This window comes from Cygnus olor, chromosome 1 (genome assembly GCF_009769625.2).
Source record: "Cygnus olor isolate bCygOlo1 chromosome 1, bCygOlo1.pri.v2, whole genome shotgun sequence".
NCBI classification, from domain to species: Eukaryota; Metazoa; Chordata; class Aves; order Anseriformes; family Anatidae; genus Cygnus; species Cygnus olor.
In genome coordinates this window covers 145,053,695-145,071,455 of record NC_049169.1, presented here as the reverse complement: position 1 = coordinate 145,071,455, position 17,761 = coordinate 145,053,695, and the positions used below count along the sequence as shown (strand labels likewise).

Sequence of the window (17,761 nt, the reverse complement as noted above, 5' to 3'; positions counted from 1 at the left end):
TCCCAAGCTTTTTAAAAGGCAAAAGCATGGCAAGTGTTATTCTGAAATGGTCAGGCTCTAGTCACAGAAAGAAAAAAAGAACAACAGAGAGGGGGAGGAGAAACAATGAATTTCACCAGAACATCTGGTCCTTTAGTGTTGATATGCCCTGCCTCAACTTCCTACACCCACTCAGAAAAGAGCAACTTTCATAGCTGTAGAGAAAAACCACGAGAGACTGAGCCTCCTCTGTACCCTGTGGAATGGTATTTTCTCAGGAGGGAAAAAGAAAACAAACCCCCGAACCCATTAATTGTGCGATCCAGCTAGAGGGCACGGGGGCAATCCAACTCTGACTGAACAGGCCGAAGGAAGAGAGGGGGGGGTGGGAGGGGGGCCCGAGATGGAAACAAAAACACTCTGTCCTGTATGGGACAAACCCTCTGAGCAAAGAGTTTGCCTGACGAAAACTAACTCTTTATCTATTTTCATTTATTATTTACGTGCTTAATCTTTTCCCAACTACTAATTTACAAGCCTCACACAGTGCTGTGGTACCACAGTAACAGGCTACATGAACCAGCAGCTGAGTGTCAAAGCAGAGGGTAAGTATGGCAGCCCTCCTCCATCATTACCGTAAATGCATCTTCCCTGTTTGGAGTAAGTATTGTTCTTCCTGCCTTGTCTCCCCTCTTTTGCTTACTGCCAGCCCTGTTTGTGAAGGCCCTAGGGACTATTTAGAGAGAGAAGCCCTCCCTGCTTCTCCAGCAGGGACACCTGGGGAGAAAGGGGCGGAAGGGAGGCCACCATTCTTCCTCAACCCTTCTTCCTCCAAATCCTAGAGAGTACAGGAGAGGGGAAATACCACGTCACTTGATGTGGATACAGCAGTTTTCACCTACTGTGCATCCCCATCACCAGACGGCCTAAATCTCTAAGTTTCAAGTCTGTGATGGTACCCCACACGTGGTATCTCAAAGCTTTGCACCCCCTATTGATTCCTCCCCACTCTTTCTATTCACCCATTCCCACAGACATTGTTGACAGGCCTCAGCAAGTTTTAAGACAGTAGTAAGTCAAGGGGTTGTTTTGGTTTTGAAATCAGAGCTGCTTCTTTCCTGTGCAATGGGTCATACCCAGCCTCACAAGAACGCTGCCATTCTGCCTTCCCCTGCCTGTCTGGTGGGGAAAAGAGAAGGGAAACTGCCTCACCCCAGAGAAACTCTGAACTCAAGAGTTTCCTTTCAGGGAAGGAGGACCTTATCTGGGTTACCAAAATTAAGCGATGAAAAAAAAAACCAGATCCTTCAACTGAGAGCATCACAGAGCTCCTGAGCTCTCTTGGGAAACTGAGGGAGGGAGGGAAGGGGAACCCAGACAGAAAAATCTGAGCCTAACGGCAAATGCACATTAGCATACATGCACACAGGATACCAAGGAAAGTAATGACCATCTCTCCCACAGCAGAACTGTCACAAATTCAGATATGATCTACAGGACCATGCAGGTAAATGAACAGACACAGTCATGGAAGATTCCTCTTGAGTTATCAACATTGAAACCATGCTCATCATTTTGAAAGAAGAGTCTACTACAAAGGTGCACAGCTTTGGAAGACAAATTCGTTAGTGGAAAATGTTCTCACCTAATCTCCATTTTGTCAACTTCATCAACATCTTCAATATCAAAATGGGATTTCTTGTTGTAGCTACTGGGTCTTGTAACCTAATAAAAAAGAGGAATCTTTAACGAATTGAACTGATACAAAAGCATTTCTGAGTTACTTATACAAAGCTCTGGAAGACTGCTGTCATCTACTATCAACAGTGTCTTCAGTCCTGGTTCTGAAAACATTCATGCATGGCAACAAACCTGTTGACTGAACAGACTCCTCACTATACAGAAGCAGTAACAACCGTATTCAAGAATAACTACATACACCACACTTCATTTATCAGAGAAAGGATTTCTTTAATATTACTACAGTACTCTGAGTTTAGCATAGGTAGAAAATAATGGGAAGACAGCTGCAAGTGTAGAGCATTAGCAAAAGAAAGCTTTTGTACAAACATTTCTTAAAATTTCTTTTCTAGCAAGATTTAAAAAAAAAAAGACTTTTATATTTGTATTTTTTCAGAGCGTGTCAGAAACTTGAGAACAAGGCCACCCCACCCAGCTGAAACCACAGCAGGAACTGATCAAACGCAAGTGCGTATGATGTGTGGGTTCAGCTCCTGGTTGCACACAGAAGCTCAACCTTATTGTAGGTTTAAATACTCTTGTGGCTTAATGCTTCCCACTCACAAAAACTGGCTTTTATCGTAAATTTGACTACTTGGTTTTGTACTGTACATCAGATGAGGATGGTACAAACAAGGGAGGCAAAGACGTAGGTGCACAGAAAGAGAGAAACCAAAGAATCTTCAGCATGTGACATGTAACAGTCTTGTGTGTGTGACCACTGGCTCCATTTTCCAGGTGATTAGCAGCATTGGAGACCAAATGCTCTAGCCTATAATTGAATCAAATGCACCTGTGAGGCTAACATCAGGTTAATTTAAATAAATCATACAACTTCAGCAGCTCAGCACAAATTTTCTCACCCTGCTATTGCAACCATCTTCACTGTGGCTTCAAGAAATCATCCTACTTAATTGAAAATGATTTACTTTTCTTTTACCATTGTGAAGCTGATGGTGTAGTTCTGAATAGAGAAGTAAACTTCAGTTTTTATTACCTGTAAGACATGAGTTGTTATAAAAAGTCACAGCATAAGTGTACTCAAAAGGGCCGTGCCATAAGTGAAACACTTTTCTGAGAAGTTTTGCTGGAGCCTGTATGCACAAGGTCTGTCTGTTCGCTTGTGTGACTGCTTAGTGTGCAGATTAAACTAAATGCTGGAAAGATAGCTCTATGAGGTCCATCAGTTCCAAGGATGGAATTAGGTATTAGGGAACTGTCAGCCCACAGTGCCCAGCAAGCTGCCCTGTACCACTTTACAAGAAAGGGTGTAAAACTCTGCCTAAAGACAGGGACTGACATGGCAAAGCTGACAAGCTCTTTATCAGTTGCCCTTTTTTTTTTTTCCAGCACATGCAGGTTTGCAGACAGGTCCCCAGCACTACCTTATTCAGTTCCCGTAAGAGGGAGATTTTCCTGTAGCTCCGAGCCCCTTCACCGTGCTGCAGCTGGAGTGGTGGTGAAAACGGCTCCAAACCATCAGGTGCAAGTTTCGCTCGTAGCACCCTTTAAATAAGCCCTTAGATTTCTCAAACCGATCATAAGCTATTTTCCATTTAGCACCTTAAACCTACATGACTTTGTTGTAGAAAGGAAAGCATCTCTTCACTGACTTTTACAGATTTCTCTTCTTCCTTGGAGTCCTGGCCAATTGCTGCGCTAGCAGACTGCAGGAAAGCTGATGAAACTGTTTGGAAGCAGTAAATGACATGTCTGTCAACAGCCCGAATCTGTGCAGCTCCACAGGAATCGGGTTAGCTACAGGCCTGCCCACATCTCGTTAGTGAATGCATTTCCCAGTTGTAGCAGTGCTGCTGACCCTTGTCCCTTGGAGACATTGAGCCTGGTATGTACTAACTACTCAAAATGACATAAATTTATGATGGCTCTGTCTGCACTGGGGGTAGGATTATTCTGGCTGATTCGGATACTGCCCAAGCTCTGTTCTTACCCATACAGAAACCCTTTTACTCCAACTTAGAAGAACAATACTTGCGTGCAACCTGGCTTTTAGGATAAAGTCAAGCTAAGCAAGCCACCCGCCCCCTTCCACAACTCCGCTTGGAAGGTGCTTTCTGTTTCTCTCCTTCCTCTCCCTGTCTGGCACCACCTGCCAAGTTCAGTGTTTAAACACCAAATGTTCACTGCTCCTGCAGCGCACAGAAGGCAGAGGAATCAGACAGGTGAAGCTTTGTGGTAGACAGGCTGAATTCCTCAATTAGGCTCATTAAAAAGCTCTCGCTGTCAGACACCTCCACAACCGCCTACATTAAGAATGAGGAAGCCCCTTCTGGTTTATCTACATAGAGCATCCCTCCCGTGTCACTGCCAAAGGCTGCAGCTCTGGGCAAGGTGACAGACTGAAATCCTGAGCACAGCCAGCACAGTGGGTTTCAGTACTCAGTGCCATGGGATCTCTCCCACCCCACCCACGCCGGTGCAGCACCTCCGTAGCTGCACGCAGTCAGGCATGAAGGCTCACCGCTAGCCAAAGGTAAGGCTGCAGTGAACTTACACCCTAGGAAGAGATTTGATGGATTACCAGAGGAAAGATTACCTGAGATAGCTTCCCTGGCCAACCTTCAGGGCTTCCACCCAGATGGGCGGTGAGAAAGCGCTCCTGCCAACAAAGAACTTGAGTATCTGTTCCTCAAATCTAAATGTCACAGCAACAAGAGCACACTGCTGCTGGTATGGCAGACTTCAGATCGGTTGGTACAACTGTCACAGTAGTCTGCAGAGCAAGGAGGATGACAGCAGTAAGACCCCTGACTGGCACTGCAAGAAGGATGCCTGTACTTCAGATCTGCATGACGCAGCAGCACGCTCTCCTCACATCTCCTTTCTGACACGGGTGCCTGTGTCCCCGAAGTGGCTCTAGAAATCACATCCCTAGGTGTCCTTCCTATGCCAGCAACAACTTCTGATGAGGATGTAACATGGATGATGCAAGACACACGAACGAAAAGGGCTTTCCAGTGATACGCCAGCTGCATTGTCCTGTTCTGGCTTTTCACTCAGTTATGCCAGATATGTTTTTGAGGTATCTATCAAAATAGAACAGTTCAGCATAGACCAAGACTAAAATGTCCAAGAGGAAAAGAGAAAGATACACATACTTTGCAGACAGAATGAAAAATTGCAAATTATAAACACATGCACATATACATACGGACACACCACAATTACTGCTACTTTTGCCAAAAGAACCAAAATGAGCACTTTTATGAGTTATACTTTGTCTTAACTGGACTCGTTGAAAATATTCTGTGTTAAATAAAGCTTAGAGGTTTCACCCACTGGTATTGCAGCAGACTGGTAGACAGCTGAAACATCCAGTTTTAAATACATTTTTCCTCTACTGCATTCCCATGAGATAACCTTCCTCCCATTGTTTGGGGAAGAAGGGTGGAACAGCTACAAAACCACAGGCTAAAAAAGCGTACATATATACACACGTCTTTTTAAAATCCCATTCTTAACTGTCCTTTTTCAAAACTCATCTGGGCTGAGTTTTGATCAAGTGCGAAGCCTGCTGCTCAGGAGAAGTGCCCACCTTCAAGCTTCTCCTTCGGAGCACCTGGGCTGAAGCAACACCGTGCTGCCTCAGCAGGCAGCCAGTCTGATCCTGGATACTTCTTTCCCCTGCGCTGTGCTTTCAAACAGCCTTCAAAGAAGACAGCTGGCACACCATGGAACAGGATGCCGTGCCAACTATCTACAGTGTAGTATTTCAGCTTATCACCCGTTCCTTTGAAATACCAACCTCAAAATAAAACACTTCATCAAAATGGGGATTGTTGGTCTTCTTTTTAACTTTAGTCTTTTTGGCTTCCGATCTGAATAAAGGAAAGAAAAAGAGTGTGAGAAAACATTAGCAGAAGTGTGATCCCAGAACAGAGCCACCGAGGAACACATTTGATAAAGCCAGAATGCCATGTGCCTCCAGCACAGCAAGGCACACACACTCGCACACATTTAAGGGAGAGATTCACTGCATGCCTATTTCTCTCAAGTGGCAGTAATCACAGTTTGCTATCCTTTCTTAAACTAGGTCCTTGAACCCTGATTTTATCACTTTCTTGATCCAGCAGCATCTTACAACTGTACAAAGTGACTTGCAGGAATGGGGCTTTGACCAGCAATATCTGGGGGGGGACAGTGAACACAAGAATTTCTCATACCCTAAAACCACAGGAGACATAAGGACTGATGGAGATATTTCTGTATTGTCTATTTTATAATCTTGGCCTGAGGAATCAATGCATGCTTTTCAGTGGTGTTAAACCAATCAGGAAAAAAAAATTGATTTTCTCAGCAAAAAATGAAGTTTTTCAAAGGAACAGTTCAGCATACAAGTACTTCAAGCCTTTTTTTTTTTTTTAGCTTTACTTTCTGTAAGCTTAAGAAGCCGTATTTTAATTGCTATATATCACTCATTCCCTGCAGACCCACCACCTCCTAGTAAACATTATCAGTGTAAACATCAGTGCTGAGCAGAAGCCTCTAATTCCTATTGTTCTGCAGGAACGACACATGGCAGACCTCCCTCAAACCACTCACTGCGGAAGAGGCCTGACAACATTTAGCACTGCCCGTCCATTCCTCTCTGGGCAGCAGCATCCACCTGTGTCTGCAGTTTAGAATACAGAAATCTAACTGCTTGGTATAGGGCTAAGGGCAGCCAATGTGCTTCACATCGGCCAGCCAACAGCTCTTTGATGATTTCCAAACGCTATGAACCTATCCTTGATTTGTTCTAGATACCTACAAGTGAAAAGCTCTGTGAGAAGGACTGGATGATCCTGTGTCACGTCTTCCCCTAAAGCTCTCTGGTAATAAGAAGGCACAGATAAAACAGCCACAGATGGAGAGCTGCATCAACCATGTGGAAAACTGACCTATTAATCGTCTCATCCCAAAATCTACTCCCTATTTCTCATGCAGGAAACCTGCTTAGATAGCTTGTAACTGTTTTTATCGACTGGACAACAATAGGTATTCTTATACAATGGGCAAGCAAAACTGTGTTAAATTCCCAGTGCTGCTACATATTTCCTGTGTGACTTGAATGGACCAGCCCACCAGCACACACTGCTTCCCCACCTATAATACAGCCACAGAAACAGCTCCAGTTGAGAAATCTGTTGGCTCGGTAAGTACACACTACAGAACAAACAGCAGCACATTTGTTTGACGTTTTTATGCTCGGCATCGCATAAAATCCAGCAGCAGAAAGCAGCTTTCCCACTCCCCAAAGGAGAGGCATTGTAAAATCCAGAGAGCAGACCAATGCACAGATTAAAACGGCCTCACTATTCCTAGGAGGAGATGAGAGAGAAGAGAGATGCTAATTGCCTGCAGGACGTGGGGCAGCCTGCCTATCCCATCTCGTCAGTCACACTTGCCAATCAAGCCATTTACGGATAAGCCCATCGGGGAGGGGACTGGGAAGCGGGATGTAGAGCAGATGATTAAGGCAAACACGGTTATTGGGCAATTAATGCACTGGATGGGCATATGCTGCGCGCTGCCTGCAGAAGATAGGAGGTATCTCTCCCAGCCAAAACAAACAAACAAAAAAAAACCCAACAAAACCAGATAGGAATGGGATAGAGCCTCATTTTAAAGGGGAACACATTATCAGTTGTCCTACGTTACCCAGACTGGGCATGGGAGGGGGAGCGAAGAGAGGGAAGTTTGGACATTCAAGGATACCAGCATTAGTCACAAAATCTCCGTAACAGTTCCAGTTATAAACAGCAAGCACCATCTGAAACAAGTTACATGCTTAAAATGTCAAAGCATACAATCCAAACACACAGCTCATTACGGGACGTAAGACATAACACACCCAGGAAAAGATGAGGAATCCAGACCAGTCTCAAAGACTCCTCTGTGTGCAAGGTATTTGTCAAGAACGCGTCTTATTTATGGCATTTTTAAGAAGCTATTGTAAAATATTATAGTTTTTGTAGCCTATGCTACAAAATCTGACTTTTTGAGGTCACAAGAGAGCTTTCCTTTTTCTAACATGGCACAGACAAAAAAGATGACACTCTACATAACTAGAAACAAAACTGTGGCATCCAACAGCATGGGAAATTTTGTAACAGGACCGGAAAATCTAATCCAGTATTTAAACTGAAGATTGTTACGCAGAATCTAATTACTAAAACCACATTCCAAATTTTATTCACACTATTATGTCCACGTATAGTGAATTACAGAACTGAACCACCTAGAGTTTCCTACACTCCCATTAATTTGCCACAAATTGAAAGTGACAAGACCCTAAATATTCACAAACTAATGTGCAAATTCTGCAAGACGTTGATGTATTCAGCTTTTTCTTCTCTCCCCTGCCCAAAATTAGGCAATAAATTTGCTCAAAAACTGGCCTCCAACTGTGAGGTGAGAAGATGCACAAATTAAACCTAACCACAAATTACATACTCCAGGATATTCTAATTATTCAGACCAACACATAAATGAAAACTGAAGTAAGCCTCAAATTACTTACTCTAGTATACTTCAGTGGTTCATACATGTACACACAAATAATTAATATATTTCAGTGGTGCCTAAATATTCCGTCCATCTGAGAATGGCCATTTCTAGACAAGGAAAGAGAAACCATCCTTATGAAATGGGAGCTGTTGCACGTGCAATACTTGCCTGGAAGGTCCGGCTAAGGTAACGGTGGCATAGGGATCACATTGCCCATTCACGATGGGCAGGCCTTGGCATTCGAGAACTCTAGAAAACAAAAACAAATGCAGACAAACAAATCAATAAAATAGGAAGAGATGGGAGAGAAAATAAAAAGCAATGCATCTTTAGCCTGTTCCATTTTCACAACAGTTATTACTACAGAATTGCAATGCCACTAAGAACAAGTCTTTAATTTATACCTAAATTTGAAACTGCGTCTCAAATACTAACTTTAACAGGGTCAAAAATACTGTAAAATTACAGAGGAACCTTAACTTGAAGGACTCTTATTATGCAAGTACGACAGCTTAAGTTTCATGAAAAGAGTATGCTGTCAAGATGGGAACTGTCACCACTTGAAATTTCTGTAACAATTTATTCACCAAAAATGGTAATAGCCAGAACTTGCTTCTGTAACAAAGGATTAAGAAGAAAATCACAGACATAGACCCCTGCAGTAGTCAAATAATTCATCAGAATCACGTCTATGAAGGCCTCTGTGTTTTTGACAAGATTTGGCACGGGCTTATTTGTTAAGGTGGGTTAACTATGGACCAAGAGTCAGCATGACATATCCAACTTTCTCCATACAACTTTTAAATAACAAAATTGAAAGCAGAAATACATTCAGCAGCTCTGCACTGAAGGAGTCAAGAGAACACACTGGAGGGACAAAATGGAACAAATTAGTTTCTGTTGCAAGCCAAGGTGAGAAATTTGCACTTCAGCGCTCTCATTTCAAAATCTCTTTGGCAGAAAACAACAACAACAAACCATTGAAAAAATGTTTCATAAGCTAAAACCTCCTGAGGAATGCAGCACCACCGACTGGAAATAAAAGCAGAGAGACCAGTTGCCAGGGCTCTCCCTCCTGAAACAAGTTCTGCTTCAACCAGGTAAGCCTGGTGGTCTGATGTATTTAAATGATTAAAACTGGAAAATTTTGATGAAGACAAACTCTGAAGCTCTTTGCACAGGAGATCAGCACTATACTTGTAGGGTGAAATACCTTGCGCACTTCTCGGTGTGCAAGAAAATAAGATTTTCTTATTTTATACAATAAAATAAACCAGCAAGAAAAGATTTGTTTTACTGCTTTCAATGACAGCAACTTTGATACAAAAAAAAAAAAAGACAAAAATTCAGTAACAGATAGTGCTCCACAATTTTATTCACAAAGAAAATATTTTGTAACACACGGCATGGACTTCAAACAGGGCTTAACCACAGGGTTTTTACTTACTCTGCATAAGGGGATGAAAAATTTCACGTTCTGCACCAATATAGCAATCTGGTTTGTGCCAGAGGAGGTTCTGCCCTAAACTAATCTAGATAGGTTCACACAGCCCTAGAAAGTACACAAAGCCTGAAGATCCCACTAAGGTGGCACACGCAGGCAGCTGAAGTGGTACGTTTCATTTACATTGGATTCCCAGACCTGTTCACAGAATGAAGGCTAAATACCTGGCTGAATGAAGGGTTCCCACTAATGCACTCGCTCACAAGCTTCCCATTTGCACAGCCCCGATATGCAGAGAATATAATAACTCAGTTGTTGACCTAGATGGCCCTTCTTCTCATTGCTGATTCACTAATACCAGCGCACACGAGAAATGTGTTCCTTATTGTGGATACTCCCGTGAAATCACAGATCGAAACCACAGAGAAAGTTATGAAAACCTTGGATTACGCAGGCACTCTGCAGCTTTTATTTCTGGATTGTATTAGTCCATTACAAGGTTACCTTCCGCACAGACAGAAGTTAGAAGCCTCTTTCGTATATGCCTGGCTTAGCAGGTATGTGACATTGCAGGGTGCTGCCGTGCAAACAGCACAATTCAGGCCACAAATTCCATCCCTGCACCAGCCAGAAATGAAATCTGCAAGCTCCAGAAACCCTTCTGGTGGAGTAGCTAGAAGTGCAGGAGGAAAACCCACAAGGAGCAGCAGAAAGCCTTTAAGAAGAGTCAGTTCCAGCTTGATTTTCTTGTGAGTACAGGAGAGATGGCTTCTCTTCGACCCAACAGGGCTATGTTTGCAGCAGAAACACTTGGTCAGTGAGATCCGGCACGACTGCTGGTCGTTCTTCTAGATAGCAAACATGGCTTAAACACATTCACATGTGAAGGGAAGAATTGTGCACCACGTGTCAGCACCAAACCCCACACCCCTTCCACTGCTTCCTCAGGGCAGCCTGTCAGTTCCTTGAAATGAAATCCTCACTCAGTGGCTTCAGAGCAGGCAGCCAACTTTCTACTGTTCATGAATGGCTTCCAAGCCAGCTCTTATCCATACAGGAAGAACCATTTGAAAGTTAAACACAGTGAAAGCATGTTCAGAGAGAGTATTATTCCTGTTTTAATAAAAGCAGCCCTCCCAGAACATGCAGACAATAGAAAGCGCTGCCAGGCAGCGTGATCCGAAGTTGAGGACATGTAGACGACAAAAATCACTGCACAATAAAATCACGGGTGAATCTGAATGCTGGAAAGTGTGAAGTTATCCACAGGCACACAAAAGGGTACCAGAACTATACACATCGACAGTGACAGGGTCTGTTCTAATACTGCCATGTTGAAGAAATCTTTGTGTTTTTGTGGGCAGAGCTCTGCTGCTACCACTTCAGCCGTCCCCGATGCTTAAAATGCCAAGCAGTGTCATTAGCTGGTCAGGGAGAACACAGCCACACGAATCCCTGGGCACTTGCCTCTCGAGTTGGGTGTGCTCTTACGGAGAAATACAACAGCATGGCTCCTCATCTCGCGCTCTCGCGTTTGTGCTATCTAACGCAGAAGACAGAAGTTATCCATTCATGAACAGCTTATCAAATCATGAATGATGGGCAGGACGTTTCCTCGCGAAACAAGCATTAGGGGGCACGCAATGAAATTACCAGGCAGCAGGTTTAAAATAAACAAAAGGAAGTACTTTTTCCACACAATGCATAATGAGATTGTGAAACTTCTTGCCACCAGATGTCATGGAGGCCAGAAGAATATACACAAATAACGCAGGGGAGGTTTGGGGGGAGCTATTAAAACACAACGATTTGAAGCATCACTCACCAGCAAATATCAGGAAGAGCAGTAGGCTAGACCAGAGCTGTGTTTAAAACAGTAGGGTAGTTTTTTACGTTCTCTGGGAAACAAAAATGAGAACCAAACCAACCAAAAAAGCAAAACAACAAAAACAGAATACAGGTGTTCTCTTGTAGTCAGGACGACTTAGAATAAGACGTTTCTTTGTGTGCAGTGGGAACAAGAAAAGCAAAAGCAACCTTGAAAGAAACAAAACGTGGAAAAAACAGGAAACAGACGCTGACACAAACTGTATCCAAAGCCCTTCAGGTAATTTAAAAAGAGTTATTGTGTGCGGGTGTTGGAGAAAGCAGGCAAAGACTGATGACTCAGGGCTTTGAGGAAGGAAGGCCATGTCTGGAGAGAGCTCCATTCTGGTTCTTGTATCTTACTAAGTATTGTGGGGAGATAAAATTCAGCAAAACCCAAGCCTGATGTACTCATGTTAACACAGTCTTGTTAGCTGCAGGAACCTAGCAGTTTTAATTCCAGACCTGCTTTCGTTACGGTCATTTTCTTCAGTCACAGGAGAGCCGTTGGGTAGATTAACACCTCTCCCCTCCCAACCTGGTACCAAAATATTTGCTTTCATTTGCAAGCAGGAAAAGAGCTAGAACAAAGCTACAGCTACTGAGAGACAGAATAAAATGGAGCTCCAGTTCTCCCATGTGGGTATCACTGTTAATACTGATAGTCCAGATCTGGATTATATGGGAAAAAATGAAAAGCAGCATATAATACTTTCTCTACAAAAGGGGTGTACAGACTATGAAGCGGTGGAAAAAAGCCAGTAAAAATGATTAGAGCTCTTGCTCTAATCATCTGCAGAATTAATTTAATATACGTGTACTTGGATAATAAAAAAAAAAAAAAAAAAGCCTAGGCAATCAAGCTGATTCAAGAATTACACGTTGACTCATCAGCCCCCAGAGCGAAAATGTCTGGCGGCTGCTAGAGCCTTTTGTGCCCAACCGGTAGTTTCTGATCATCCTCTGCTTAGAGCCCAGCTGGGACAGAGCTAGCTATCCCTCACGGCCAGCGTGGCTGGGTATAAGGCTGGTGGTGGTTCGTATGGGACAGCTCTTAATGCAGCTGCCTGGCTATATTTTGCTTGTGGTTGATAAAATTAACAGGTTTCAAGGAACAAGAGATTTCAGTTTTCAGCGTGGTTCACAACCAAGCCTTCACAAGAGCACATACGCTACGGAAAATTCCCAGAGGGCAGAAGAAAACCTCAGACCCGAACACGCCACGAGCACGTCCCCTCGCCTTTAAATTACATGATTACAGAAGCTGAGAGGGAGGCAGGGGTAGACAGTTTGAAGGAAAAAGAAGGTTTTTCACCAAAGACTAAGGTGCTCACAGCTGCTCAGGCACTCCTCCGGCCTCTGGGCTGCCAACCAAGAGCTGTAGGCTGTAGGCTCCGAGACGGCCCCTGCACAACCGTACTTCAGGAACAGGCGTAACGCAGGCAAGCAACATCGGGGGGATCCAAGCCTGTGGGAGTTCCCCACCCCTTCCTTGGAATCACAAAAATTACTTGAAAATTACAGGCTTTCTGATCAGTCGAGGATGCATGTGTGTCATCGGCATCCTCGTGAGCCAGAACGCGCAACCAGTGCAAGGCCAGGCACAGAGAAAAGAAGTCAGAAGGGACGTAGCTGTACTTGAGACTTTCCAAACTAAACCACTTCCTCAAGAAACGGTACCCCAAGGTACTTCCAGCGTACCTAGCCATGCTCAGCTCAACCTAAGGAACACTACAGCCTTCCCATTCCTTCTTCCCAAATTGTTCCTGAGACACAAGGTTCCTGAGATAAATCTCTGTGCTGGGTACTTGTTTGGTACGGCACCTTCCCCAGTTCTGGCTACGTGACTTATTTGCTTAGGTCTTGCTGCATCTCTTTTTTTTTTCCTACTGACTGTAGGGTCATCTTGTAACGTACGTACTATTCTGAGTACTTGGTCTTTCTGGGGTAACCAAACACCTCGCATTCAGTTCACTCTTGAATGTCCTTTTCTTTCGGTGCAGACTTGCATCACGACCTGAGCCCCTCACTCCTTACCAGTGCTCTAAGGGTAATATTGAGGTAATGCTGCATGCCAGACTCCCAAAAGTACCTTGGCCAACCTCATATCTGTGCCAGCACACGGCTGCTGCTCTCAGACCTGTGAACCACCTTCTTTCTGCCACTGCCAGCAGGAACTGCTCCACGGCCTCCTCCTTGATCTGCCTGGGACCAGGACCTTGCTAAGCCGATCATATTTTGTGTTTCAAAGGGGATGTGTCTGCATCCACCACTACCAGGCACAAAGGCGCTACATCTAGCTTGGGAAGTCCCCGAACCATAAATTTCTAGAGGCCAGCAGAGTGTATCACCGCATGACTGTTCTTGTAATTCCTCATCAGACATACTCACAGCTTCCTGGGCTTTGGTCTGACCAAATGTTGCAACTGCTCGCTTCCCAACAGTAATCTACTGGGTCTTCATTCAGGACAGAACAAATGCACTACCTTTTTTGCCACTGTGCTGACCGAGTGGCCTAGATCCTCTGGAGTAAGGCATACATTTTCACAATTTACTCAATCCTGGTGATAAATTACACTCTGCCTCCATCGTCAAAAACACTACGATAATGTCCCAACCTCGTGAAAATTTCTCTACCAACCCATACATGGGCTCTGCTTTGACGCTGTCCTCAGGAAATAAGGATGCTGACAGTACTGCATCGACGTAAGAGCCCAGCCTTTGTCCTCTGGATGAACACTTGAAGCCACAAGATTGTGTCCACTCCTGGTAAGTTAACAGTAGGAATAAATGATTCAAAAGTACCTATCGCTCGACTTTTGGAAGTGATCTGCTTGCACCAAAGCTCATTTCACACACAGTTTCTTAGTATTCTTTTCACCAGCGTGCTTTTTGCGCTGGGAAGGGACCAGCTGCCTCTGGAAGCGGTTCTAATATATTGGAAATAATTATTTACGTCCCACAGAGATGTGCCCTGGTTCACCTTCGTCGTACGTCCTGCTCAGACACAATTATGTTACAGCACCACGTAGTGTCTGGTGACCACTGGTTGTGCCTGGAAGAATGAACTGGGGAAAGGACGGGACAAAGTCTCAGCATATAGAGCAATATTGAACAAAGTACATCAGTATTTGCTTTATTATTGTAATTTTTCAAGCCATTTCCCCCGTGCATTTATTTCTCTCTCTCTCTCTAATCTTTAACAGAACGAATCCTCAGCCACACAACTTCTCTCCAGTCTGCCCTTCCATCTCTTTTACTTGCCTCCAGGAAAGCACTCTCCCATAGGGAGTTCTGTTGAGTTTTTGATGAACAAACACGTTCTGGCTTACAAACAGTAAAACCCATGCCATCCCCTTAACCTCTGAGAGGATTAAAGCTTAGCTGGAGCTACTTTTTTGCCATTCATGTGACAACTCACTTTGCCACACAGATCTGTGGCACTAAATGAAATCTTGTTCTTTCCAAATAAATGGCAAAACTGTACCTAGGACAAGCACTTCAACCCACGTGTATTCACTTAAAATAAAGGTTGTACTGCATTTGATACATGGGCTCTGAAACACTTCTACACAGCATACATTAAACGCTCAAAACCACCCCCATTGCAGCTTTTGAAATCTCGATAGAGCTTATCCAAGTCACAGGAACAGGCTGTGCAGGCAACTATTTTGGTTTTCCTCTCTGAAATGCTCTCTGAGGCCTCCACACCAAAAGCACAACAGAAACCCTGAAATTCTGAGATTACAGCTGCAACCCCACACTAGGACTGCCTTTTCTTGCCTACTCCCAGATAAGTTTGTAACAGTTATAATCCAGAAAAAGCATTTAAACAGATTCTTAACTTGCATTACCCCAGGTTCCTTCCTGAGCTGGCCCACACAGCTTTTGCAGCCTCTCACAGCACCCGAACAGCTTTTGGCCTTAACTGGGAAGCTCGGTGGGTGTAGCACTCGTGGCACGCACGCACGCACGCCTCTTCTCAGCACACGACTGCTAGCGGTGATTTCCTTCAGGCACGGCAGAGGAAGGGGAATTGATTGTTTGGGCTCGAGCAACAATTTCTTTCCCAGATATTTGCTGAGGACATCTTACAGCAAAACAGGAACAAATGTTTGTACAAAGCCAACCGATAATAACTAGAAAGCAAATGAAAGCTAATGAGTGCAGCCCCCACTTCCCCAAGTGAATAATATTAGAGATATTATGGGAAAACTGCAGGCAGTGCAAAAACCGTCTCATTAATTATAAAGAAATCCTGTCAATACATACATATCCCTCAAACCACTATCACTTCAAACAAGCTGCAAAAAAATTACCATGTCAGTAGAAGTCTAAATATTTCTCAATAATTTAAAATCACATGGATTTTCCTCTGCTATTAATATGGGGAGCTGTCCTGCAGTTCAAACCATCGAAATCGCTTCCCAATAAGAGTTGTAGAAGGACTTGTGAAAACACACATTTACAGAGTACCATCTGTACTCTCTACCAAATAAAGAAAACCGAAGAAAAAGAGGGTGTTAGCCCTGCCACTCTCAAAGGACAAGGAGTTAATTCATGAGCAGCTCATCCTGTTTATGAGTCAATCACACAAGAGCTCTAAGTTTCGTAAAAGCCACTTCAGAAAAATTCTTAGTTAAATTAAAAAAAAAAAAAAGGGTTAAATTATCTTCGGTGACAGGACCCTGAGGGCTTCAACAAAGACACAAGCTTGCTGAAATTATGAATTGCACTGATTTAGTGACTCTTACTGGCACTCACATCATCATTTCCTCCTGCCTTGGTCTCTGACTTGCAGCCTTAATTATTAACAGGGAGCAAGCGCTGAGCTATGGGAGAGCAAAGGAAAATGGTAAGTAAGGGGAAGGAGTTATTTCTAGCAACTATAGTATAGGAGCAACTCTATATAGGAGTTATTGCTATCAACGTTATGATTTTCAGAGGAGATAGAAGACCCAAACACAAGTTGCAGCAAAGCAAGAAGGATGTAAAAATTGTAAGGGAACGGCAACACAGAACAGTAAATGCTATCAGGAAAGGATGAATTTGCTTTAAGGACAGCACTATATTGGTTCTTTTAAGGAAAGGGAAGAAATTTCGATTTGATACAGCATGGCAGGAAGCCAAGGAGCGGGTCAACACGTCAAGGGAGCTGCAGAAGCATTTGTGTTAAGGCAGCATGGTGAGGGCTGCAAGAGGAGGACAGCACAAAGCGACAACTATTAGGATATGCAGCAAATGATTAAAGCCTAGTCAGCAGCTATAGCTCAGCTGACTGTGGCCCAAGGCAGTATCAGATGGAAGAAGTGAGATACTGTCTGTACAGACACGTAAGGGAAGAAAGAAGATCAAAGACCAAAACACAGCGTGCAAGTCTGAGACCCACGAAGGCTGTTACGGCCTGTATAACGAAGCTGGACGGTGACACCAAAGTCTCCCATGCTCTTTTCCTTTGCTTGGAAACACAGGCTGGTCTCAGGATGATGCCCTGTGTGCTGCTTGCAGGGTTTATGGAAAGCAAACCCAATGACCTCCGAGTAGAGCTCTGCTCAAGTTTAATCTGCTGCCAGGAAGGAACTGCGTGCACTTGGCACAATCGCAGTTCAGGACATGCAGGCGTGTCACTGTGTACATGCATGAGCACATCAGCAAACAAAACGAGCTGCATGAACATGCCCATTTTCCCCTCCGCCATCGAACCACGGCCACAAACATCTCCCACCACTGGACAGACTGATAACGTTATGAAATGAAGGATGACAAAATGAAGAAGCTAGTTTGGGGATGACTGGAATTATTTCGGAGATTAAGTGTGATATGTGGCAAGGCAAACATTACCAAAAAGGCAATTTAGGAAGCTCCCAAATAAAAAGCTTTTGAGCCTACTGGCAGGGACCTGACTATGTGGTAAGTAAAGGTAAGAAAGAGGGAAGAGACTAAAACCAGAAGCTTTACAGAATTCAAGACAGAAGAAAATGAGGCACCTTGTGGGAGACAGGGACGGAAATTTTCAGCTATAAGAAACAACAAAAAAAGAGCACAACAGGAGCAGCATACCCTTAACTTACCCAAAGGCTCCCTTCCCTCTCTAACCGGTGAGTAAGGATTTCCTCCTAAGGGCTGAGGACAGGCAAGCCAAGCAGCTATCCCAGGTCGGCCATAGGCGGTAATGTCGTACATAACATTTTTGACATGCTGGTAAGCAACCTTAATAGACCT

General features: G+C 43.9%; 1 protein-coding gene across 8 annotated transcripts in view; it reads right to left on the bottom strand.

The window, feature by feature from the left end:
• Positions 1-17,761, bottom strand: part of RASA3 (RAS p21 protein activator 3) — a 164,581-nt gene that overhangs the window by 23,396 nt on the left and 123,424 nt on the right. For all 8 annotated transcript variants that reach the window (XM_040554578.1, XM_040554438.1, XM_040554820.1 and 5 more), the window contains 3 exons: positions 8,398-8,478; positions 5,486-5,558; positions 1,625-1,704 (listed from right to left, as the gene is read on the bottom strand). In XM_040554578.1, the coding sequence (XP_040410512.1) occupies positions 1,625-1,704; positions 5,486-5,558; positions 8,398-8,478 (234 nt within the window). The remainder of the gene's footprint in view (positions 1-1,624; positions 1,705-5,485; positions 5,559-8,397; positions 8,479-17,761) is intronic.